We start from the raw sequence: 27,092 nt of genomic DNA, 5'->3' as shown, positions 1-27,092 counted from the left end.
GGGATTATATGGACTGCAGAATTTGTACTTTCTTCTAGTCAATAGTTACTCTTTACTTGGACTAAAGGTTTCTGTCGTCCTTCATAAGCAGAAAGACTTTCTCGCCCTTGAGCGACTGTAAAACCAAATGAAAGCCTGCAGTAAAATTTGACAAATACATGGTTGTCGGTCTTAAACACTGTGGCTTTGTAAATTCCGAAGTCCTGACCTCCACCACCAGAAACTACTAAGAGGTGTAAATCTGAGCCAACGGTATTCAAAGAAAAGTTGGAATTACAGCTGCAAGCTGCAAGCTGCAAGCTGCAGCGCATAGCTCCATTTCAGTAATGACGTTATGAAAAATGCAGAGTAAAAAGTAAATTCAGAAACAATTCATCCTCACATTTACTGATTTTATTAATCAGGTGTTATGATATTGAAAAGACTTGAGGGCCAAGGCATCATCAGATCAAAAGGAAAAGGAAATGGATCGAATTTTAAACTCAGACCAAAATCTGAAACAATAACCCTGGCATTATTTCAATGCAATTTGTTACGATGTTTCTTGCTGTGGAAAAAATACTGCTTTCAAATTGTTCTGCCTTTGGAAAAATTGTCAATTTGATGATGATGCTACCTGTGACTCATTCCCTACCTGAACCCTTGACGCTGTTACACAGGTTGACTGTGAGGTCGTCCACGATGGTCAGCAGGAACTGGAAGTCATTGACGTTGTACATGTGAATTTCATCAGGGTCAGAGGCGATGGACCTCAGCTCGTTCTCATCTGCATTCTTCACACCTGAGAGAAAAATGTATCGTCAATGTAACAGTGCCTAAAAGAAACAAAGCTAAAGACTAGACAAACATGTATCTGGTTTGTAAGGTGACATATACATATTCTCACCATTAAGATTTGAGTCAGGAGGAAATAAATTGTTTCCATGCCTCAACTCAACTAATCCCACATATCACAAATACTGTAAATCACCATGGACCATTGTCTAAAGCTCACCATCACCTTTTAGAAAATAACTTTTTAAAACTTGAAACTGTCTTGATTTAATATTCTTCAGTAAATTGAAATTTCTGACATGGGAAAAAAAATCTAAAATCTTGGTCCTCTAGCTGAAAGTTGATACATCCATACAACAGACACAATAAATAAGACACCTTATTCTTTGAAAGTAATAGTTTCCCATGTTCATGGGTAACGATATACAAATTGGAGCTCTCTTGCTCTATGAAATGAGGTGAGAATGCATTCGTTTCATGTCATTCATACTGACAATCTCACTCACCGATTGCATAGAGCTCGATGCCGCTGTCTCTCAAGTTCTGTGAGTTGAAGACGATTTCGTCCTGCGACTTTCCATCAGTGATCAGGACACCGATTTTTCTGGAGTCTGGACGCAGTCCTACACTGGCTTTGAAGTTGTTCTGAAGGATGTAATTCAGAGCCATTCCTGTTGGACATATATAGAGGGTTAAATAAAGCTTTCAGACAGTTACATGTAGTACGTTAAATTTCTAAGTACAGTAATAATCATACAATACAAGTACAATGTGTAAATCTGAGTTGACAACAAAAAGTAGTGGTGTCTTAAGCCATACTTAGGCAGATTAGGTTTAAAACTATGAGGATGACATCTTGGGTTTTGGGATGGACTGATCCTCACTGTACACACTTTTCTGACATTTTATAGACCAAATAACTAACTGATTAATCGAGACAGCAATAAATTAATATCAAGCCATAAAAGCTGGGGGTTCTTTATCAGAGAAAATGCATTTGTTCCCAAATTTGCCAATCCTAGATTAGTTTAAACATTGTGTGGATTGGACAAAGTGCTGTTCAGTCACCTGTCATGGTGTTGCCTCCTTTGTATGGCAGGTTGGCAATGGCATCTAGCAGGGACTCCTTGGTCGGGTGGTCCTTCAGGTGCCACTCTGTCTTTGGGTCTCCACTGTACTGAGCCAGACCTGCAGACCAAACACAAGTAGTATTAAAAACACAACAAGAAAGTAACAACAAACAAAATAATACACAAAATGATGCCAACTACACAGGTTTACCGAAAAAAAAAAACTGCAGCAAATAAAAAAAATAACACGTTAGCAAAACCATGCAATCACCTTAAGTGGCAGTACTAAATGAGGTATTATATTCTAGATATTAAGGTGTTTGTATAAGTGTGAAATAAAAGGAAAGAAGGCACTCCTTATCAGATGACTTTTAACATTAATGAGCCTATAAATGCATTAATAATAGCATTGTAAAAATGTTAGTTGTTACGTTCTCATCAAGACGTATAAGAACTTATATCTTAATAAGTCAGTTAGTTAATAAGTTGGTGATATATTGTAGGCAATTGGATTAAGTGCATAATAAAGAATGTATTAACTGTAGTAAGGCATTGTTCTTGTCACAGCCCAAAAACTCTTACTAAATATCTCATAGAATATGTATCAATCTTAAAAAGCAACACAAAGTTTCGTAAATGATTAATACTGACATAATAGGTAAGAACTGTAGGTTAAATTCAATAACTGCCTTTGCTAAGAAACTTTTATGAAAGTTCACAAGCAGTCTATGAACAAGACTCTTCTTCTTAAGCACTTATTAAGCCGTATAATCTACTAATAACAATGTTAATTATGGTATTTACACTTATAGAGTTTTATTAACAATAATAAATATCTTATCAAGACTTACAAGGGCTCTTACTACTTATTAATGCTTATGATAAAGACCTTACTGTGTCCTTGTTTTATTAGTATTGATAGTAGCATTGGTAGTTGTAGCTGGCACAAGTGGATATTTAGTAAAGATTTCCCACTTTTATTAAACCACATTTCAGAAGAAAATAGCACCTTTTACCCCACAACAGTAACTCTATTAAGTGGCTTTAAGAACAACTCGAGGGTAGTTGCAAATGACCCACAAGTGGCCCTAATGACTCTAAAACTTCCCCCCAGTTAGTTAGAACTGAAGAAGCCTCTTGGATGAGAGGTGATGCCTCTTCAAGAAACTGAAACAGTTCCAGTTGCCTACGATGTAGCACTTTCAATGGCTTCAAGTATTAATTAGCTTATAGATCAAGAGAACGTGTGACAAACTCCGATAATCTTTGGAAAAATTATGAAAATATTCTACAAGTCTTTTGTGACTGAATATTCTGCGTGGTAAAAATGTTAAATACTGGACTATTACATGTAATGGAGAATTTTTACATTGGGGTAAAAAGGTTTTGAATTCTTAGTTTACAACTTTAAGTTGTGCCAGAAGAACTGGTTAAAGTAGCAGATATGCAAGTACCAAAATTAGGAGCTTGAATTGAGCTGAACTATTTCAGAGGCTATCATTATTAGTAAAAATGATATAGCAGTACAGATAAGACAGGTAGTGATGGTGAGAGCAGTTGTGGTAATAGGAGGAGGTCTGAATAGTAACAGTAGTAAGAATATTACCAATCTGGACTCGGTCAGGGCCGATGTCGAACACGCTGACCATGCGAGCGATGAAGTTGCGGATGGTTTTGAAGTTGATGCGTCCGATGCTCCAGGAGCCGTCGACCAGCAGCACGATGTCGGCCTTGGCTGTGGTCTTACACTGCTGAGCGTCTGCAGGGAGATGATGAGGAGGAGGAGGAGGAGGGAGGCAGTGAGCGAGACACCTGGTACACCACAGACACCCGCCACGAGTGTCCCATCAGATTCATATAAATGATTTGAGGGGAATGTGTGTGAGCAAGTGTGGAAAAAAGTGAGAGGAAACTTTGTGGGATACATCAGGGAAGAGAAGAATACATCACAAATTCTGACAATCACAAGATGTTTATACAGCAGAGGTTTTACACAGCATTATGTAACACAAATAATTCACACTCATAACACATTGTGTAACAGCTGTTGGTTCTGGATTAACTGCTCTCTCTTCTGGGCCTTATTTCTCTGTCTCTTCCAGCACAGCGAGTCGTCTGGGATTTTACATCCAGCAGCAGATCAGCCTGTGGTCTTTTCTGGCTGACACTTGGGCTGAACCCTCCAGCAGCAGCAGTCAGCCTCTCTGACGCTGTGATATATGAGGCCTCATGTTCCCAATAGTTACTGCGCATTCCTGCTCCAGGCACCTGTAGGGGTGAAAAATGGGCACTTGTCCTCTTTTCGAGGACGACAAGCTAGACGTTTTAAAAAAAAAGTGGCCCCTGTGTGCGCAATTGAAAACAGGTTAGGAGACAAGCGATTAAATGTTTTTGTTCTTTTTCAGCAGGCTGCAGAAACAGATGCTCGACGCTAAGAAGAACAGAGTCGGATGCCTGGCCCCAGTCTGTTTGAGTTATATCACTGGTGGTAAACAATATACTCATGTGTCCCTCCGACATTCATTAATAAAAACAGATGTCATAAACAGAGGAAGCTTTAAGAGGCATCTAATATGCTGCAGACGACTGCTGGATCCAGTGTCTCTGAGTGAGAGTCTCAGCAAATAAATATCCAGCTTAGTCTGACTGTGAGTTATAAATCACTGGTGACCCGCACAATCCTGCAGCAGTTGACTTTTTTGTTTGTGCACTCAGGCTGACTGTCTTTTTAAAACCTAAAATGAAATGAAAGGTTTCAGTCCAAAATCAAAAACACACACAAATGTGTTTACTGAGAGTGTCAACACAAGGTTAGCATTTTGTTTTTCAAAAGACACCCTCTTAAGTGTTCCATGGCAGCTGATGCATATGACTTAGTTGACGCAATGGTTTTCATCAGTTTTAAATCTATTATCTAACTTTCAAAACATTCAGACCGATAAGGGGCGCACAAAGAGCATCCAGTATAATTTGAGCAAAACAGAGTTTAATGTAATGTTGGAAAGCTTTGCATTGCAGTTCATTCTTGACCTTGAAACTAGCTGCTTGATAAAATAATGAGCAGCTATTTTAATCCATTTTAGACTAGATCCCCTTAGAAGGGCTTTAGAGTAACACTGTCACTTCATCTTGGGGATAATACGAAATGTTTTTGGGATCAACAGGGAAATCTTGCCAAAGCATTTATGCAATTATTTCTTTATTAAAAAACATATTATCATGCTCTTACTATAGTTACTATAGAGGATCTAGAGAAATATGATGTGTTAAAACCATCAACTCAGTATCGGTGGGGTAAACAGCCTATTTTTTCCTGGATAAAGCCACATTTTGGACAACAAATCCATCTTGAAATCAGTAGGAGGAGAGCTAGTTAGCTGAGTCCGTGCTTCTAGAGTCAACAAGGCTAAAAGAGCTAAAGACATAGCAGGACTGACCGTTTCTGTCAAGTGTTAAACATTGAGTTTTCAGTCATTTAATGTACTTCAGGTGAGTACAGTTTTGAGGTAAAAGCACTTAAAATGTTAATACTTCGAGCTAACAACTGTAGATGGTGATAACAAAGTAAAGGAAGAACGCCTTGATTTTGTAACTGTTTCCTTTCACTGCAGGATGGTTAAAATAATTATTTCGGGACGGTTTTTACAAATCTGTCTCCATGACGACTGAACAAATGACACATGGTCACAAGATTTGGTTAAAAGCAGGAAAAAGCATGTAAAAAATAACATTCCTGCAGCGTAAGACGGAAACATCGAAGTGGCTCTGCTAGATCTTATGGACCTGTCAGGGACTGGACTAAAGCTGCCTTTAAGCAGGCTGCCATGTGAGAGCTGCAGCTTAATATATGAGGATCTCTGAGTGGAACCTCAGTGGAACATCCTGGCCAGTTCCCCACTCAGTGGGCAGTCGGTCACTGTGTCTGCTCCCCATTACAGCAGGAATTTCTGCCCAAGGTCAGCACCTTCTCTGGGGTCTTATGAGAAGCATAACATTTTCCTAATTGCGTTCAAAAAAGCTCTGGAACATAAAAAAGTCTGTAATTGCAAGCAGAGCCCTTTTCTTCGAACAACATAAAAATGGGAAATATCTACTTTTGCAAGACTAAATAAACATTTGGGCAGCAGATAGTAAGATCTGAGTAACTCATCTGGGATCGGATGAAGATACATGTTGTTTGCGTCACCGTTAAAGGTCAACACGTCATGGAGTGGTTGCTCGCACACTGGCACATTTGTAGCATGTGAGACGGTCAGGGAATGTGTCCAACTGGGCAATTTATAAATTTTAATGTCAACACTTCAGCATGTCCATTAAATGGCGTGTCATTTTACTCCAGACTTCAAATGAGATATGAGGAAGGCTATGCAAGCCAAGCAGCTCAAAATAATTTACACTAATCATAATCATCTGCGCCCAATTTCAGTCAAAGAGACAGTGATCATAATACCCCTTGACAACAAATAATTCAATGTTCTGGCATTGATCAGGGCGGCACTTCGAAGTCAGATCACTCCTGTTCTGAAATGAACTGGATCAGAGCGTCTGGTCTGCAGGCCTGCTCTTTATGACTGCTAATGGAGTATCTGGAGAGTGGTGGAGTTTTTACCAGTAGAAATAGGCGGATCATTGTTAGGAATCTCAGTGAGGGTCGTCTTCTCCTCTCCTGCCAGTGGCATACTCTCCCCTCCGTCAAACATCCCAAAAACAGCAACTGAGTATTTTGTTCCTGCCCTGAGGGAAAAAGAAAAAGTCGTAAACTTACATCAGTCCTTGACAATCTTAATTAGATGACTATAATGCCAACATTTTAAAAAACAGATGGTATTTCAAATGACTAAACCTGTAAAAGCAGGTAGGTGTATAAAACTGTAGGTAATATTTATTTTTTCAGCATCAAGCTGCACTAGAGGAAAGTGTATTTGTTTTACGTTGAACAGGTGTGTAAAACAGTCCTATATTGTCCTTATCTCAGACATATTGGAATCAACACCCATTTCAAATGGCATGATAGCTACCTTAGCAAGATCTGTTTGTAGAGGATTTTTGCTTGGGTTTTACAAAGTGGTTGGAATGACATTGCTATGTGGCTGATAGACATTTTTTTTTTACATTTTCAGATAAGATTGTCACCAGGCTGTTGTTTGGTGATGGTAGGGAAATGGTAGGTGGTAAGTGTAAGCCATCCATGACATCCATGACTTCTAATCTGCTTTATCATCTGTTTTACTGTAAATGGGACCACCTCTTTTTGTGATCACACTGTGTTGAAGAAGAAAATGCTTTTCATAAGCTTACATTCAACTTTATGCAACCTGCTGGCCAATTAGAAAGGATGCAGGTTTAAGGCGCTTCTGCATTGGCTTCAATTATCAGAACTCTGTCAATATGCAGTCAATGATGAGGACTAGAGTGTGTACTCTATGTTTTCTGTGATGTTCAAAGTGGCTGCTAAAGTCATACTAGCACTGACAAGGGCACTACTACTACAGATGGTTGATCTTTTTTATCATCTAATATTCATTGGTTCCCTTAAGGCCTGAATTTCCTCAGAACAATGCATGCTTACCTGAGTTCCTCTAGAACAACTGTGCTATCATAGGGACCGACAAGGAGTTCCCCGAGGTCAACATCATTCCCTGAGGGGTGAAACGTCACTTTGTAGCCCCTGACATCTCCCGGTGCTGGATCCCAGGTGACTCTGAAACTGGTTTTGGTGGGCTCTGAGGTCTGGAGGTTTCTGGGAGCCTTGTAGGGTGACACTGAAATAGAAGAACCCGGCCAGAACTTCAGGACAAACTCATGAGGAAAAAAAACTTTAACACTACTCCAACTATTGGCAAAGGTTTGAAGATCAGCCACACCACATTCAAGCCAGTTTGTCATTAGTCCATAATACAATACCTTGAACCCGTTGTCACTCGTTAAAAAGCCCAGTGTCATGCTGTGTGTTAGTAATGGTAGCGTGTGATTGAGCATATGTTTAACTGTGATTTTAGTGTTCTAGTGAAAAGACACTGCTTCTCTGCAGCGCAGCAGCACCTGTAGTGTGAAAATAGTCATCTTAACAAGTCGTTTAAACTTGAAGTCATTCATAAATATTATTTTTGGTGGAACAAGGAAAAAATCTGCAACTTGGATGACAAAATCCCATTTGTTTCCAAGGCAGCATGACGTGCTGATATTTCTCTTGAAACAAGCAGCGAAATTGTCAAATAGGCCATTTTTCTCCATTTGTTTGGCAAAGGCTGACATGCAGAGAACATCCAGGAAGCCTGTTCAGATAGAGTCTTTATACTTGATTGGAAAGGGATAGTTTGATTTAGGGGTTCACATAAAGTGAAATATGTCCTGTTGGTCAGCTTAGTGGAAGTCAATGGTACCATTCAGCCATTCCCTTCAACTTTGTTGAAGTATGCCTTCAATTATTTGTACATGTTGAACTTGCATCCAAAGTTTTCCTTTAAAAATGTCTTTGCATTTATCAAAAACATGAACGTTCTCTTACTGTGGGAAAGTGAACACGAAAGCTTCAGCCTCATGGCTAATAAACTTGATGGTGCTTTTCTTCTTTTTGGCAGACAGCTAGGCTAGCCCACATAGTTTAGCGCACATTAAGTCACTATTGCTCTTTCAAGTGCTTGAAAAAAAATAGTATTGTATCAATAATTGTATTTACCATTTGGTTTTGTGTGTTAGCAATTTTGATCACTGATAATCATCATCAGCGAGGTTAGCCGATCAGCTGGCATAGGCTGATACTAAAATGCAGAAAAGCACCGTCAATTTATGAGTATTGAGCTATACTGCTCGATTTACCAAGGAAGTACATGTCAACTGATCTAATTTTTGGCAGCAATTTCCAGCATTCAGTACAACAAAAGAGCTTTAGCAATCAAACATTAGCTAAGTTCTGAAAATCAGGCAGTGCTACACTGAGTTACTAGCTCACATCTCTTACCATTAATTTATGCATTATCAGATTATCAAAATGATCAGACGCAATATATACAAAGATATGGATTAAATATCATTAACATTATGACTAATCTTATTGTGAAAAGTGAAGTAAAAAACAAAGTTAGTAGAGAATAGCAACATAGCCCAAAATCCACATCCAGTGTTTAAACATTTTTACTCTCATACCTCAATTTTAAACTCCAGTCTGGCAGGCCAATCACAGGACACCCTAAGACTCTGGGGTTGGGATCCATACATCAGCAGCAGATTTTTAAATTTTGTTCCACCAACAATAATGTTTTAAAAATGACCTCAGGTTTAAACATCATGGTTAAGATGGACATGTCTCTGCAGTGGACTGTCTGTCATAGGGTTGAATTATGGACCAACGTACGTGTCGTTCCTACTCCTTGCCTTGCTTTTCCTTCCCTGCGCTTGTAGATTGGGTGAACAGTGATGTTGTAAGTGGTTTTGGGTTGCAGGCGCTTCATGGTAGTGGATATTCCTGGGATCTTCAGGGCCACTTCTTTCCCTCCAGCACTGGGAACGTATTTCAGCCGGTAGTGGCTCACCTTGCCTGGTGCTGGCGTCCATGTGGCTTTCATGGTATGCTCAGTCTCATCTGATACAGTCAACTGTTTACCAGCAGCAGAGGCTGAAAACAAAAAAATACTCAATATCAGATAAATATTTAGTTTCTGTTAAATGTAAAAAAAATGATGCAATTGTTAGAGACAGCCAGGTGTACTTTTTGCAGGGAAGAAACAGGATTTCCCAGAAACAGACTTAAAGCAAACTTTTATGTTGTTGATTCTGGCAGCCCCTTTGGTCAAAAGCAGTATGAGATCTTAATCTGGTTAGTATGTGCATTTGGTTTCAAAGTTGACAGAAAGGAGCAAAATATTTTTCATACTGTTTTTCGCTAGTATGACTGTTCACATGATCGATGACAAAGTGGCAATGTATCTATTTGTGGCTATGATTAAGATTAATATATTAATATGTAATATGAGGATGGTGAAACAAAACTTTTTTTTTAGTGTAGTCTACGTCTAAGTTAGTCTAACTAGTGTACAGCTTACATACTGTAATAGGGATTTTGTTGAGGAAGCTAAAGTTATCACTATTTCCTAATAATGGTATTATTTCGTGAGGAATCCAACGCAATGACAGGCTATAAGAAAAACAATAAGAACTTTATTATATAAAGAAATAGCCAGTCTTTGCAATGATGGTCTTGTTTGCTTGGTTAGGTCATACTGATGCAATCTCTTTTTTCCTTTTAATGCTGCAGCTTTAATTTTTTTTTTTTTTTATCTTTGTCTTATATTATCCTGTTAGTTCTTGCTTGAGTATCTTATTTACTCTGTATTGTACTGCACTATATTGTACATATTTTTTTGTTTCTAATTGTAGAAAATGATTAACATGAAGATTTACTGCTCTTTCTATAGAGCTTGATTCTTAACAAGATTTGTTTATGCTGACAAAAACATACCAAAAATATCTGTTGATCCAAATGTTCCTCTTGTATGAAGGTTAATACATTTAATGTGAACATCTGATTTAAAACATCCAACCTGGCTATTCCTTCTACTGTTAAATCTCCTTCAACAGACCACAATTTATCAGTTTTTATGTTTTACATGTGCATGTACACTGTACAAACTTCTGATGGCTACTTCACAGCCATTAAAATGCACTTATTTTTCATCTCAACCCTGAAAACAATCATATTTCCTTCTTTCTCTCCAGGCCAAGTGTGGTTTCCTTCATATTCCTTCCATAATCATTATGTATTCATAACGGCAAGCTTAAATGTTGTGTAAGACCAAGAGCTTTATGCCAAAACTAATTGGTTATGAATTAGGCATTCACCCAGAAATTATCAATTTGTAGAAAATACTAACCACATTTTCCTTTTCCCCTGAAACAACCAGAGCCCTGTAAAATGAAATTAACTTATTCCGATGATTCTGCAAGTGATTACGAAAACTGCAAGGGAATAATTTGTATGTTTAATGATCCCAAGGAAAGTTTTTCAGCCAACTTGATTTCACTCTGGAGGATTTTTATTGGTGGAAAAAAAAAGCATTCAACTCCTCAGTGTGTTGATAGGTTTGAACAAATCTGTGAAGCTGGAGATGTAATCGTCCCGATGGAAAGACGCATAGAGGAACAATATGTACTGAAATGTGCTCCTTTGTCTACACGCTGCTTTGTTTTGGGTGTATTTTTTGTGTCGATTAGGGCAGTTTTAATTTCCCAAGTGTGCATACAGAAAGACAAATGTGTTGACACTTTTAGAGTTTGCTTCATCTCTTAAGCAAAATGTCAGACTGCAGCTCTCAGAGCGTCATTCACGGGACACACACATCGTACTAATATTCCCCTCAGACATGAGTCGTGTTATTAAAGAGAGTCTCGCAGCAAATCTGTCACCACTTTGGTTTTTCACTGCACATAATGAAAACTGTAAATTAAATTTGGACAATGTTCGTGGACTAGAAGCAGAAACCTGTGAGAGAGAGCCAACAGTATGATTATGCAAGCTCTGAAATTCCTTTTGTTTTAGTGATAAAAGGACATCTTTAATTTACTTTGATGTTCAAATTGATGGTGCACACTGCCCTGTAATCAAAATACAGCATTTTCTGCCAAATGTGTACACTAAAAATTAGTGAAAATGTCCCAGACTTCCCTGTGAGGGTTCATAACCCGACCACTGATTTTTAAAAACCCAAATTCACCCTTCCAGGGTGCACCTTTGAACAAGTTCTTTTAACCAGAAATCAGGATCCCTTTTTCTCCTTTCTGCCATTCTTAAATATCCAACGATTGTCAGAGGAACAGAAACAGGAGTCTTACGTGTGTAAATCTAATCATATTGCAATCTTTAGCCTGCTGATTAGGCAGAATTAACGTGTTAGCTCTTTGTAACCCAGGTTATGAAAAGTACAATGGAGTCTTACTGATCATGTGTTCAGTAATTCAACTAATTCCTTTATTCTCCAGAGCTCATGCAGTGTCTTACCATCAGTGGTTTCCTGTCCAGTGAGTGGGTCGCTGTCTTTGTGACCGTAAGCAGCGATGACAGAAACTTGGTAGAGCGTTTCTGGAGTCAGACCTTCCAGCACTGTGTTGGTGACATCTCCTGGCACCATTTTCTCTCCAGCCTCCTCGGAGAACAGCGACTTCCAACGAACCTGATACATCTTCACTACCCCGGGTGCTGCCGTCCAAGATGCAGCAAAGCTGGTGTCTGTCACGTCACTGGTGACCAGGTTTTTAGGTGGGCCCACCTCTGAAAACAACAGGAAAAGGTACAGATTATTATCAGTTTCTGTATTTTAATGAGATGGTATTTAAATCTATAATCTAAATGACAACTCCCTGAGTTTGAGCATACTATACCCCCAATCCAAAAAATGTCCCCCAAAATCACAACAGATGTTTTGAAACTCATCTGTGAGAAACTTTTATATTGTTTAAAGTCATACTGTGACTGTGTTGCTGAAATGTTCTTTCCCACATTTAACAGTTTGTTTTTAAATCCATCTTCTCTGTAAAACAAAAGGAACCATTTGGACGTGCTGGCAGATCTCATTGTTTTCTAAAATGGAAAATATTAAAAGGCCATCAAGTGGACAGAAGAGTTGAACAACTCACCACAGTTATAAAGGGCAGAGATGACTGGAGAAACACACGTGATTCTTTTATACTTCTGAGGATATTTTAAGACATTTCTGCTTCATTAGAGAGTGCAGAGGGTTGAGTTACAGGCAACATGGGAGAGGAAAGACATGAAACGTGTCAGGAACCGGATGAACCTAAAACGTCCACAGAGCCAGCGGGATAACAAGGGAAGAACTCTTTGCATTGTAGTTAAGTAGACATCTTTAATCCATCAAGTCAGAGCCTATTTAGGAACCTTCAGTATCCTGAGGGCCCTCTGACGTTGCAGTTCATATCTAGGGTCTGCATTTTTATGGCTGTCATTGTCATTTCAAGCTGAACTCAGACATAAACTGTGACTAAAAATAGACAGTTTGGGTATATTTCTACCACTGACCAGCATTTGACAGAATTTGATTAGAATTTGTCTCACCTACTGCTCATTTCTCTCGCCCCGTCTGATTTCTCTCTCTTTGAGCAATGTTGCAGCATTCATAAATCTACAAATTTTAACAACTATTGAACTAGGAAAATAAAGTATAAATAATGTAATATAGTGTAATAAATTAGGATTATCCTTTAAAGATCTTTCAAATGAAGTTCTAACTTGCTGTGATCCCATCTAATTGTCAAACACATTTTTGAAATGCCTCAAATGAAGACAATAATGAGAAAATGCGTATTAGGCACCTGTCCATCATCTGCTTTGGAGCAAATAAACAAACAAAGCTACACAAAGCCTCGTTATGAACGAAGTAGGCTATGTTAAGTATTGCTGTGCTCAGAGCAGAACAACAACAAAACACAACCAGACACAGTTTCAAATGCTATATTTCACAATTTGCAATAAACATGACAAAATATGTTTGATCGTGTGTGCTATTTCTGAACTAAATCTTAATCCAATCCATAACATAAACAATGGTTAACTAAATTTTGACTTGCAATTGTTGGTTTTGCCTTGATAGTGTTTGTGATCCTCAACAAGAATAGAGAAGCCTTAACATATGACTGGCTGTGTACATGCATGGTGCCAAAAGAGTGTTTAGTAAGATTTTTGGTGACTCGCTCGTGTTCCCTTTAGTATTAGTATCAGGCCAACGCACAAAAGTAACTTGGTATATATGGTATATATACTCCTCAGATGATGAGCCTTTCAGATTTTCAAATATCACACTTGCGCTTTCCTTTGAACCACCCACAGGACACAGTGTAAACCATGAAAACAAGATGAATGCTTCCCAGAGGGCAAACCCTTTTGATTTTAACGACTCATTGACCTTTCTCTGACGCCCCAAAAGGAACTCCAGTAGCTCCAGTGTTGAGGCTCTACAAAAAAATCTTCAGTATGAAGCATCTTATTAGCTTAATGGTTATTGTGTATACCACATGCCCTTCCTGCCCCCATTTCATCTCTGCCTCTGCTCTCTATTTAATAAAGAATTTTTAAAAAAAATAGTATGTTGTTTTTAACATGCTGGAGCTTTGCTTAACACCCCTGTTCTCCTTCCAATCCAGTAATGTGAAGACATGGTAACCATTGCCCCCTCTCTTTGCAGTGATAAGATCAGGTAAAACAAATGGGAATAATATTACATTCCCATTCAAACTTGTAATAAACCAGTATGTTCCTTTGTTAATGCATTGTGAGTAACTGTTGATTCTGCCATGAAATACTAGGAAAGACTGTCACAACTAATTTAACTCTTTAATCATCTCAAAGTTAAACTCTAACCGAAAACAGGTCTAACTTTAACCCATAAACATGAACCCTAAATTCAACCTTTGTTAAGATAGCCTTTCAAAATATGCTTACACCAAAACTGACTCCTGTAGAGATGTTAAATCAAGAATACACACACACACACACACACACACACACACACAGTACTTAAGTGTTTTCAGAGGCCTCCACAACCTTAACTGAACCACTGAGGTCAGCAGCACACAGAAGCCAAAGCTCTTATAGATTTGTTTATCCAGTGAGATGAAAATCGAATTCCCACCACCAGCAGCTCATGTTGCTACGAGGAGACATATGATCACTTTCCTATACAGACAGAGTAGCACACTGGAAATATTTATGAATGATGGCGGAGGAGAAGGAAGAGGGAGAACCAGCACCAAATTATGATCCATCTTCAGTTTATAGGAGTTAACATCGTGCCCAGGGGAGGAGATGGATGGACTGAGAGGCCAAGTTTACACAGTGTGCTAATTATAAGATAATATCAGATCCAACTCTATAATCAAGAAACTGAGCATGAAATAAATCACATTTAAGCTTCTGCTGACTGATTCAGATCTTAAGAGAGAGGAGTAAAAGAAAACACCAGGCTCTCCAGGTGCTTATAGTCGGAGAAATTGATTCTTATCTGGATTCAAAATGACAAATTCAGGATGCCTGATTTTATCTTAATGTCTTTGTGCACACTGATGAGCCCAGAGAGTCAAAATGTGTGTTATCGCCAGGATAATTTTTGTCATGTCATTTTAATTTTTTAAAAAGTGCAAAACATGTGGACAGACTGAAGGATGAGCAGTATGGAAATGTCTTTTAGTGAATTAAGTTCTATGGTCTGGCAAGGTTTTTAATTTGACAAGCTGTGTCTGATTTGAAGTATTTCTGCAAAGAAAACCACATCAACTTCATGTGACTTCCAGGATGGATTGTCCTTTGCTTCATCAATGCAGATCCATTAGTTTATTTTTGTCTGTCTGCTCACATGTGCTGCTCAGTCATCGTCTCTCACTCTTCACTGCACAGACGCCACTGCAGCCACCATGAGCAGGGAGCTGCTGCCATTTTTTATCTGCTTCAAGGAGCGCTGTCTGTCAAAGCTGGAAGCCGAGTCTAGAGGCTTTCAAGAATAACAGCCGCAGACAGAAATCAGACGGAGCAGCTATGGAATATCTGGCGCTCTGCAGACGCCACTCAGGCCTGTTTTTCCACAAATCATCATGAAGCAAATCTGAACAAAACCGCAGGAAATTTAATGCACTGAAGATATTTCCACTGATCTGCATGTATCCCTCATCTGTCTATCTATTCATCTATCCATCCATTGATCTATCCATTAATACAAATCTATTTCTATCTATATAATGCGTTCAGTTTGAAACTATAATCATGTTTACATCTTTTCACCTGTTTCTATTTACAACATGTAGTTATTAGTTTTCACTTCTGGAGAGGTTTTTCTGACATTCTTTCATTCAAAACTATTTGGTATAAAACTACTAAATGTGTTCATAGTGGATAATGTTTTGAGAATAAATTAAGGCAAAGACAATGGAGCCCTAACGGGAAATTTGAACATTCATGATAACTGGGCCATCTCTATCTGCTGACAAAGATTCTGTGCTAAAATCAAAAGCTCCAGATCAGCTACTGAAAGGACCTTGTGATGGAATTAGTTCTTAATGTAATGTAATAATCTCACTCTAAAATATGATGAAGATTAACTTTAAAATCTGGTTTCAAATAGTTTGTGTATATATATATATATATATATATATATATATATATATATATATATATATATATATATATATATATATATATATATATATATATATATATATATATATATATATATATATATATATAAAAAATATTGTAAGTACACAACCAAGTGCTGAGCTGCAGATCTACAAACTTTTGTCAGGAGTAAGTTGGTTTCTGTACTTCTTGGAGCCAGAGGTGATTAATTTGAATGAGAGCATGGAGCTGGGAGGATATCCTGATTGGATCTGACTGAGAACCAGACGACACACTGTAGTAGCCCTGCCCTAATGCACACCCTACTTTATCATCTATTTTACTCTAAATGTGACCATAGTTTACAAAATGAACATCCTGCTGTAAGGAGTAGACTTGATTCACGATTGAGACCATAAACTTCTCTATACTAAAGTACAGCTCAGGTCGGCCTTCTTTATGCTTTCTTAAAGATTTCCTATGTCAGTCTCTAAGCAGCTGAGTCTTGTGTGCTCTCTGACACAATGTTGGAGGGGAAGACTTTGTCTGGGACTCCCTGCGGCTGAAGCCTTACAGTCACAGTGGAAAGTCTCTTGGCTTATTAGTTTGTGTAAACTTGGCCACTAGACATGTTCCATCCACCATCAGACATTTAAAGCACCTTGACTTGCAAAGAGCGACTGCAGTCTTCCTACGGATTGCCCAGATGTGGGTAAATATCACTCTGGCAGTGTTGTCAGTGCTACTTCGCATGATATATCCTGTACAGCTCAATGAGCAAGGCAGTAATACTGCCAGAGCCCAATGTTCCTTTTGCCCCCTTAATTCATTTGATTGTGACGACAGTACTGGCAAGGTCATCCAAAAAGTTGTTAACTCCTGTATCAGAACATTATCAACCACTGTGATGTTTTGTTTTTTTTTGTCCTCACACGTGTGGATATATCTCTCAGGTAGCAGAAACAACACATCCACAAAAAATAAGGCCCTGGTGATGTTTAAGCACAGTGTTTTGGTTTTTTTTGGTCTAAACGGCAATTAACGGTGTCTGACACGTCCTATGCGACAGAGGGTTACATAGAACTTTCTGTCTAAAAACAGAAAGACAATCCAGCAATCCTGTCTACTTGAATGCGAGAAAAGAACAAACAGAAAAGAAGTTTGTTTGAAGCATACCAACAACTTTCAAGATATGGATGGGTAAATAAGAACCAGTACTGTGAAGTGAAATGGATTTCAAATTCAGGATTTTGGGGTAATCCACCTACATGGGTCTGGTCAGCTCACTTCTTTCCCCCCTATACCAAAACACTTTGTGAAAAATAAGTAGAGTTCCCTCTTACAAAAGTGGGGAGCCCTCAAATCAAGGGATTAAAGTATTTCACATATTTTCTTTCATTACTCTGTAGCATCATAGGGAAATATCTGTTCTCAGCCAGTCTGTATTACACCCCACAGGACCATTTTTCCCTGGGTAATTTTTTTCATCTTCATATGCAAATTGAGGAGATAAAATGTAATTCTTTGGCTAAAAATGTATGTTTGACTCCAAACTGGAGATTAAAGCAGCCAGAATCACCACAGGGATATTGAGCAAAGCCTGATTTTAGCTAAAATCTGCAGCTTTCTGGTCAATGGAAAAAAAAAAATCATCTTGTGTTCAGAAAAGTCGTCCAAGCGTTGATGGAACTCCCTGAAGAAAAGTTAACAAAAGGTGAAGACTGCAAAAACGTATCGCCTGATATTTCTACAGGTTGAAAGAAACAACCCTCCTTTTCTAGATCCAGACAAACATCACTGGTTTTAAGGACCCGTGTATTTTTAGATTGTTGAGGTTTCATTTTAATGGACAATTGGATTAAAAGAGTTGACCAAGTTTGAAGGATGACATAAAACTCACAAAAATTTATAACAAGACACAAACTTGTTTGGAAAAACCTCCTAAAAGACACCTCATCATTCCTATTTTGCAACTTTTTATCTTATTCCATTTAGCTGCAAGGTTTTTTTAGCCTCTTAATCTTTATTATCTAATCAGTTTCAAAGACTCTTCATCATCACCTTGATTCCTGACTTGTCTCCTTGTCGCAACAGTTGCTGTACTGGGTGTAAAATCAGGAAGTCCTGGTTAATGTAAAGTTTTTGGTTTCTCTCCAAATGAGTGTTAAAAGTGAAGGACTGAAAAAGGCCAAAAGCATCTACAGGGCCTTTATATATCAGCTGAGGACAGGTTTACAGAGATGGAGCACATTTATATAAATGTCATTTTACTTTATCCTGGGATCTACTCTGCCCTTGTTTGAACAAATTAAGACAAACAAAGTCTCTCCACAGCATTTAAACAGTATTTCAACCTATGACGTGAAATACAGTTGATATATCACAGAAAACATCATAACCTGCTGAATTTGGCATCAAGCAGAGTTTTCCATTTTAGCTCTCATTTGGTCGTAAACAGAAATCTCTTGCGTACAAATGAAGCCCTCATGAACCTTAACATGAGCTCTTACTGTACGATAAGAGCTTTTACAATGAGAAAGAGTGAGCTCACTGGTTTTAATGTGGGTACAGTATCAATGCAGCAGTTTTCCACTTCAGATCTGAGCAGGGTTTAACCCTACATGCGAGGGAAATAAAAGTTATGAGGAATCTCCTGCCAGCTGTTCCTGTTGAGGGCCAACACTGGGGATGTCTCTGGCCTTATTCCTCAAGTGTCCTCGTACTGAACCAGGCCTGAGATGCTATAATTGAGGGGTCAAACTGCTTTTGAACAAAAATATCTGTAATGCCAGAGAAGTTGTTTGTTTAAGGCATATCCCACCCCTTCTCCTTCAAAAGCCTTCACTTTATGACAGCCAAACCAGAAGAGGACGATAGAAAGTTTAACTCACTTGAAGATTAGACTTCAGACCCTCTGGATTGAGCTGTTAAAGAAGTTGGTGTTATGGAACTGTGGCAGTAAAGTGTCCTAAAATCTAAACCTTATTTTGTTTTGTTTTTTTAATCAGATTTGTCTATAATTGCATACTATAGTTATAATTAATTTAGATAGGGGCCTGAACTTGTTAGCATTTTCCAAGGTGGCTGCTGAGAGTTGTGACTTGCCTGGACTTTGGCTTATTGCCCAACACAGGGCAATAAATGACCTGTGCTGAGCCAACACGGGCCTAACAACATGATGCATCGGAAAGAAAGCAGGACTGGTTGTAATGATTTCATGGCACTGTGACCAACGAGGCATCTGGAGACAACGCGGATGTGGACAACACTATTAAATTCCAGGCAAGCCCTCACAAGGTGGAAACGCAGACAGACAGAATCTAAGAGAGAGAGTGAAAATAACATGGGAGAGATGAAGAAAGACAGACGGAAAGAGAGAGTGCCACAAAAAATAAAGAATTAAGAGAAATGGGAGTGGACAAATGGGACAGACAAAGACAGAAGGTGAGACAGCATGACAGGCAGACACATGGAGACGGAGACATAAACAGAGAGGAAGACAGACACAGGAATGAGTCAGTCTTCCCTGCTCCTCCTAACCTTCCAGCCCTGCTCTCAGCTGGGTTGCATTCCTGTCCGGTCTTGCTGTTTCTCATCTTTACCTCTCAACCTGTGTGGCTGGCTGACTGTTGTGTCCATTGTTACTGTTACCGTATGTGGATCACAGAGCTGCAGCTCCAGATGCACCAGTGAGCAAACACATCTTAACTACATCCATCCAAACAAATTCAGGTCCACCGTGATAGAATATTTCCAAAGATTCACTTCACTTCTTTTACAAATTCTTTTGTTATAATAATTTTTTTTGGCCTTGCAGAGAAAAGTCAGAAAGGTCTCCAGATGGAGGCAACGGGGACATTGCAGTAACAAGGTCTTTGTCTCAACTGTTTTTTTACACTCTTTTCTGCGTCAGTAGCAGCAAAAGTCAGAGTGACATAAATGATGTTATCAGCTCATGTCAGCAAGTCAGCACATACCATCTGCAGGCAGTCCAACATTTTTTTGCCCTAGTGCCCTCGTGCCAAGGACAAACATGTGTGCACACATCTCTGTCATCTCTCTTACCCATGAAGCTGATTAGAAAAGTTAACATTCTGGGCTTGAACTGCAACTGGATATTTGACAACCTCACAATAAGACCCCAGAAAGTTCAGACTGGCAGCCTAACCTCCTCTACGTTAGTTCTACACCAGAGCCCCACAGAGCTCTGTGCTCAGTCCCCTCCCGTTCACAGTGTACTCCATGTCTGCACTCCCAGATATCAAGAGTACTCTATTGTGAAGTATGCCGACAATGTCACCATCAGCAGCTGCATTATAAACAATGACGAGGGGGAATCAAATATCTTGCCGAGTGGAGTGAACAATCTGCTGCCCTATATCAGCAAAACCAAGGAGCAGAGAAAAAAGGAGGCAAAGGCACACACCCCTGTCTACATAAGTGGAGCTGAGGTGGAGCAGGTAAACAGTTTTAGGTCACAGAGCGCCTATCATGGGCAGAAAAGAAGCACAGAAAAGGTTCCTACGGAAATTTAGGAAGACTTAATTCCAGTGCCAAATTCTTGTCAACTTTTACATGGGAGCAATAGAAAGCGTCACAAACTGGCACGGTTTATCACCACCCAGTACATCACTGCTACCCATCTACAGAGCATCAGTGACAGTGACTTGTCTGCACAGAAAGCAAAGGATATTAAAAGACACCCACCCCAGCCAAAGTCTGTTCACGCTGCTGCCTTCTGGCAAAAGGCAGGCAAGTATCCATTGCTATACCACCAGACTATGGAGCAGCTTCATTCTTCAGGCTGAGAGATTCCGGTAGCATAAACGGACTACAACTTGTGACAACATTTTGTTGTACAAACTTATGTTGTAAGATGACAATCAAATTAATCTTTGAACCTTTACCAAAGTTGTATGGGCATAGGTTTGTAGTTACATCAGGGATCAGAATCAACTTTTTTGGTGTATACACTTTGAGTTTCATCAGAGAAATAATACCACGAAAATGGGGACACATCCTGGGTGAACATGGATCATTATGTTCCTGATCTGTTGAACCCTGTTGTAGTACAGTTGTAGTCCAATTTCCCACAAGCAACATCAGACTAAACTGATCCAAGCCCCACTGTTGTAAATCTGGGCAATAATACTCTGACTGAAAACTGAAAAGTGATCAGAACTGATACGAATGATGGACCAAAGTTATAAGGACACAGGAGGTTAAAAAGTAGACAAACTTATATGACAACTGGATGGCATTCCTCCCTTTTCCTCCTCACCACCTCCCTCTGCTCTTGTACTGTTTATTATCTCTCTCCTGTAACAATAAGCTTGACGCTCAAAGTCCCTCTGGATATTGAAAGTCGGATCACTTCTAACATTTTGCTCTGGAGCAGAAGAAAGCCATGTTTAAACACGGACTTGTATCACATGTTTGTTTTAAGAGCCCCTCTGATCGTATTCCAAGGTTTAGTCACAGCAATTACAGTAAAACCTCAAACATTAGCAATGGTCGTTGAGAACACAGTCATAATAAAAATACAGTAATCACTTAATCTAGAAGGATCAGAGGGGCACAGCTGTGTGCCAGAACTGAAACAGAAATAATTTCAAGCTTTAAATTACAATACTGTTTATACTGAGTCTCTATATAAACTGTGAACACAGACATTAAGACATCCTGACATGTGCATTAATCAACTGTATCTTCTGTAGATAATACGTCACTAACGGTTAAATTTTGTGTCTGAAAAATAAAGATTAAAGTCAGTCAGTGGAAGTATTATTGTTGTTTTTTTCAAGATACATGATCTCACCTTACCTGGGGCTGTGTCTTGATTAGGACTCCAACTAATGATTATTTTCATTGTAAACTGATCTATCTATTATTTCCTGTATTAATTGTATGACATCCTCAAATGTTTGGGGGGTTTTCTGGTTTGTTTGTTTTTTTAACTCAAACTAATTAATCAATTATCTAAATAGTTGGACATATAATAAATACTTGACAACTTATTGATTCATCACTGCAGCTGTAGTCTTAATTTCCTTAATTAAGTTGCTGCCTAACTAAAGGAAATTTTAACCTATAAACCTGAATTAATCAATATTTTTGACATTAATACTAAATCAGATGAGTGCCTATGAAGAGAATTCATTGCTCACAAAAATACCAAAGGATTAGCACCAAACCTGGGAACTCCACTGAGCTTTGTAGCCTCTTAGCTCATAGTTTTGGTCAAGTTCAGTCTGTTTTCATCAACAGCAGATTTCAACCCATTGTAAACCCAATGTGCACTGCCTGCCAGCAACAGACAGGAGACACTAGCAGGAGGAGAATGTGGAGGAATTAGCTGTTAAAAGTCAGATATTTTCTGTCAGAAGAATATTGTACTAACACAGTGGGATAATATTTCTCCGCTAGTATGTTAGCCAACATCTTTAAACCCATGAATATGTGGAGGTTGTCCATCTATTGCTTTTTTAATGTTTTTCTGGTGCCTAGCAACCAAAACACAATGAATTGTATGTATAACTGGTTTACCTTCTAGCGTGGTGCCCTGTCCTTCCAGGGGGTCACCCAGTCCAGACGGGTATCGTGCACTGACAGAGATGTCGTACTGAGTGCCTGGCTGCAGGTTCTTCAGAAGGGCGGCAGTGCTGTCACCTTTCACAGACATTTCCTTCTTGGGGCCACCAGCGGATGGTCGGTATGACAGCCGGTACTGTTGCACATTCCCTGGTGCTGGCTCCCAGGAGACTTTCATGGAGGACTCGGTTTGGTCAAAAACCCTCAGGTCGCGAGGGGAGCCCTTGGCTGAGAAGACAGTTTTAGGGTCAGAAAACCTGCTGATTCATTCTGGTTCATTCTTAAGATTGTTGTACAATAAATCAATGGCAATCCTCAAATCATTTCGAGTTAACATGCTAATGACAATCAATTTTGGAACCCATTGGCTTTTGTCTGACAACGATTTAGCCTGTTGTTTCAGGGCTTTTGATGGATTAATTGGTGAATGCTAATTAAATAACAAATGGAAAGCAGAACACTTTCAGTAACAAAATCTTGTCATTTGCCTACAGATTCTGGAGATTAATGTACTAATTGTTCTAAACCAAGAGCTGTTCCCCAAAGAAAGTTACCGACATCCACAGTTGTACATTGGTGACTCATAATGAATCTTAATATGAGCTGAGGTGTAATATCGGATCTGCTTGACCACATCTTGAGATAGTCCAGATATTTGGTGTAAACACAATCCATACAATTTGTCTCAGAGATCATTTCGCACAGTTTATAAAAGGAGTCTGGGGCTGTTTTGCACCCATCCCAAATTTGTTATCTCGAAGCAGCTTTCTGTAACCTTTGTTGGACTTAGGAATGAATCAATGTGCCTTATGTAACTAAAGAAAAATATGTCTGATTTTCACAAACCAAACTATAAGAATAAATACTTTTGTCAAAAAGTTGTCCTGCAACACTAGCACAGACCACTAACAGTCTACAGACCAACCACTGCAGAAGCAGGATTCTTGCCAGATAATTGCGCATGATGTCCTTGAACGGATGAGAAATACTCTGTCTGTGGCATCCTTGATCAAGACACTGAACTCCAAGTGGCTCCAGTTGAGTTGCTCAGTAGAAAACTGTGTTGCATGGGGCAGCTGACAGGATGTGAATTACTGTAAGTAGGATATGTTCACACAATTCCCCTTTGAAAAAATAACTGTTTAAATAAAGCAGTGACTCATGTGCCTTGGTGTTAACGCCTGCTGCTGAAGTGTTTTATTGTTGAATCTGCCTGATGATGTTTTTTCCTAATGAGTGATGAAAATGTCATGGGTTTTTAGCTTCATTCACTTATTTTTTCCTCACCAGTAGTCAGAAAAACTGAAAAAAAGCAGACTAAAGTGATTCCTGGTGGTGGCTATAACCAAGTATAACATGCTTTTGTCCCATCACAGGACTTAGTGGAAAAGTCTGCAAGTGAAAGGGCAGCTCATGCAAACCCTCCAGGCACTGCATCAATTCATAGTTCTGAGATAAAGTCATGGTACAGTAAACATTGTAATGGGAACAACATTGTCAGCCATACAGCGGGAAAAAAAAAACATAAATCCATCTGAGAGCCAGCTGGGTGTTTCATGTCAAGGAGGTGCAAGATGGGATTAATCCTGTCTCTTTTTGTAAACCATCAAAAATACTAAAAAAAAAAAAAAAAAGAGAGAGAGAAGAATTCACCTCAGACGACAAGCAGCTGCACCATCTGAAGGAGCTGGAGGGGAGCAGTGCTCTCGGACACAGCAAGAAATGCTGTTGCCATGGTAGACAGGAATATCATTTTATTTCCAGCTGTGTCCTTAATGTTTTGGCTCAAGGGCGTTAATCTTGAAAAGATGTGTAATTCCTCCCTAAAAGTGCGAAAGCTCACAGCCCCCAATGAAAGTTTCTATACATGAGAAACTCTCCCTTCACGAATAAATGAAAAAAATAATGATAATTACTTAAGGGCACTGTCCTGAGTCTGGAGGAAAAAATCTCCTCCACTTTCCTTTTTCACTGTTTATCACCTTTGAGTATCTTGTCCCACTTCTATCTCCCTGCTTTCTATGCTTCCGTCTGTTTCTCATTCCTTTCCCTGTAAAGCAGGACAGATCTGACAAGCAGCTCGATGGGTGGCAGGTTGTACAAACACTCCAGAGTTCACTTTCCACCAGGGTCAAAAATGTGTCGACTCCTGGCACTCCCAGGCAATATCGGAATGAAAGCAAATGCCAAATGGCAGATGATGAATTAAAAAAAACAAACACTGTGGACGATAGAGTCACTGAAGCGGTCATAATGAACTCTGAAACCATTTCCATTGTGGTCTGTAAATGACGTAAATAGATCGATTGACAGCTTGGCGTTAGTGTTTTCATTGTCCAACATCTCTGTGATTTAAAGTTACAATAAGATTTTTATAGTTTTTACTGTCCCACAGCACAAACAAAATGATCTCTACACATCTGGAGGCACCTGCTGTGGATCAGAACCAGTGACTCAACGATTACTTAACCAGCTCCTCAGATTTCTGGACTTTAGAGCTTTAAAATCTGCTTTCGAACAACAGTCCACTATCTATTGGAGCTTCAAAAACATCTGATTTGTTGATCATTATTTGTTACCCCTTTGACCCCCTGACTGCTGACATGCACTAATTTGTCACCTGCCAATAATCGATTAGTCAGTCAAGAAATATCTAAATCCTATGATTCCAGCTTCTTAAATGTGAATATTTTTGGTTTCTTTCTTCCTCTTTGACAGTAAACTTAATATCTTTAGGTTGTGGAAATATTAAGACATTTGAGGACATCATCTTGGGCTTGGGGAGACTGATCAACATTTTTCACCATTTTCTGATGTTTTCTGACCAAACTAATTTTAGTAGAAGATTAATCAAAAAAAAAATATCTTAACCATTCTGCAACATAAAAAGTTGTCCAATGTAAGTGGTCAGCTCTTTGCACTGCAACCATGGACAACAATCAACTGGATTGATGATACGGTATAAAAGTTTGTATTTGATAATGGAGAGCTAAGATGTAATGTTATATGGAGCATACTTTTTAGAAAAATTCTAAACCGATTTATTGAGAAAGTGCTGTCACAGTAAACTTCCACTGAGTCTAGCAATATTTGAAAGATATCTGTGCTCTAAGACATGATACTTCCAGGATCTAAGGGTTTTCTAGTTTCTAACAGTGTAATATGAAGCTACGGTTACCTTCTTTGGTGGTGCCTTCAGTCTGCAGCGGCATTCCAGAGCCGGACTGGTACTCAGGAATAACAGTGACGCGGTAGGTGGTTTTAGGCTTAAGTTCCTGCAGCACAGTCGTTGTCTCTGGGCCAACCGTTGTCTTCTCCATCATCGAGCTGTCGTCCCCGACAGGTTCATAGGTCAACCGGTAATGAGTGACAGCTCCTGGAGCTGGCTGCCATGATACTCTAAAGCTGTCTGTGGTCTCTTCGGATACTCTGAGGTTCTGCACAGGGCCAAGTTCTGCAACAAATGTGAGTGAGTTGTACGTGCTGCTGCTTTCATCTTCCAGCTAAAAATATAAGGGTAAAAGTCTTGAGTGAACATAAATACCTTCTAATGTGGTCTCATAGCCGGTTACAGGCAAACTGTCTGCCTTCTCATACTGAGCTTGAACGTTGACCTCATAGCGGGTGAGTGGGTTGAGGTGGGGGAGGATGGTGGAGAGCGTGTCCCCAGGCACAGACATGGACACATAATGCCCATCAGTGTCATCTGCTGCCTTGAACTTAACCAAATAGGACTTGACGTTGGTGGCGTCAATCTCCCAGGAGGCCCTGAAGCTTCTGGAGCCGACCTCTGAGAAGGACAGGTCCCTTGGCTGGACCAGTCCTGGAACAAAAAGAAAGGCACAAAGTTTGTTTTTTACATATATGCAACAGCATCTTGTTTTTACTGTAATGTTGTCATTACATCTTTCTTTTCCATTAATGTTACCATGTGATTGTTACAGTTTTTTAGAGTTTGAGATACAGTACATATGACTGATCAATGATCATCTAAACGAACATCAGTTCAGGATTCAACATTTAACACCACTTGACAATCCCCCAAAGCAGTTGTGATGTTCCATTTCAACAATTAATGCAAATTCATCCAATCCCAGTGAATTGCTGAAATGCTTGACCCTGCTTTTCCACAAGTTTAACCAATCATAGTTTCCCGTGAGTTTCAACAATGAAAGCAGTCACTGGGCAAAACATTTAGCTTTACCTGCAAATTGCTAAACTTGCTTAATTGTTTCTGATTGTTAAGATACCAACATGTGCGACACAAACATGTCACATTTACCAACAATAATGAATGGTAAAAACGGTGTTACACTGCATGAAAAGTTGTCGTCAAACACAAAAAATTGTCATCAACTGACATTCGCATTTTTCAGAAGACAGTGCAGTTTTCAGATAACAGTCAGAAGCTTTTGACAATTTTAACTCGGCAAAAAAAAGGGCTAAAAGCATTGTAGGCCTCGATGATCCTGATTCTGACCTCTAACAAACATTCTCAGCTATAAAGTTATTTTGGTATCTAGGATGCAAATTGAATGAAA

At 39.2% G+C, this 27,092-nt stretch overlaps 1 protein-coding gene across 9 annotated transcripts in view; it reads right to left on the bottom strand.

The window, feature by feature from the left end:
* col12a1b (collagen, type XII, alpha 1b) overlaps positions 1-27,092 on the bottom strand; it is a 141,028-nt gene that overhangs the window by 97,101 nt on the left and 16,835 nt on the right. For all 9 annotated transcript variants that reach the window (XM_037085513.1, XM_037085510.1, XM_037085509.1 and 6 more), the window contains 11 exons: positions 26,096-26,374; positions 25,730-26,005; positions 22,507-22,779; positions 11,839-12,108; positions 9,199-9,459; positions 7,414-7,606; positions 6,454-6,578; positions 3,451-3,603; positions 1,843-1,962; positions 1,281-1,445; positions 635-781 (listed from right to left, as the gene is read on the bottom strand). In XM_037085513.1, the coding sequence (XP_036941408.1) occupies positions 635-781; positions 1,281-1,445; positions 1,843-1,962; positions 3,451-3,603; positions 6,454-6,578; positions 7,414-7,606; positions 9,199-9,459; positions 11,839-12,108; positions 22,507-22,779; positions 25,730-26,005; positions 26,096-26,374 (2,262 nt within the window). The remainder of the gene's footprint in view (positions 1-634; positions 782-1,280; positions 1,446-1,842; positions 1,963-3,450; positions 3,604-6,453; positions 6,579-7,413; positions 7,607-9,198; positions 9,460-11,838; positions 12,109-22,506; positions 22,780-25,729; positions 26,006-26,095; positions 26,375-27,092) is intronic.

Source organism: Acanthopagrus latus, chromosome 22, assembly GCF_904848185.1.
Source record: "Acanthopagrus latus isolate v.2019 chromosome 22, fAcaLat1.1, whole genome shotgun sequence".
Taxonomy (NCBI): domain Eukaryota; kingdom Metazoa; phylum Chordata; class Actinopteri; order Spariformes; family Sparidae; genus Acanthopagrus; species Acanthopagrus latus.
Note: the sequence above shows the minus strand (reverse complement) of the source record. Positions and strands in the feature narration are given on the sequence as shown.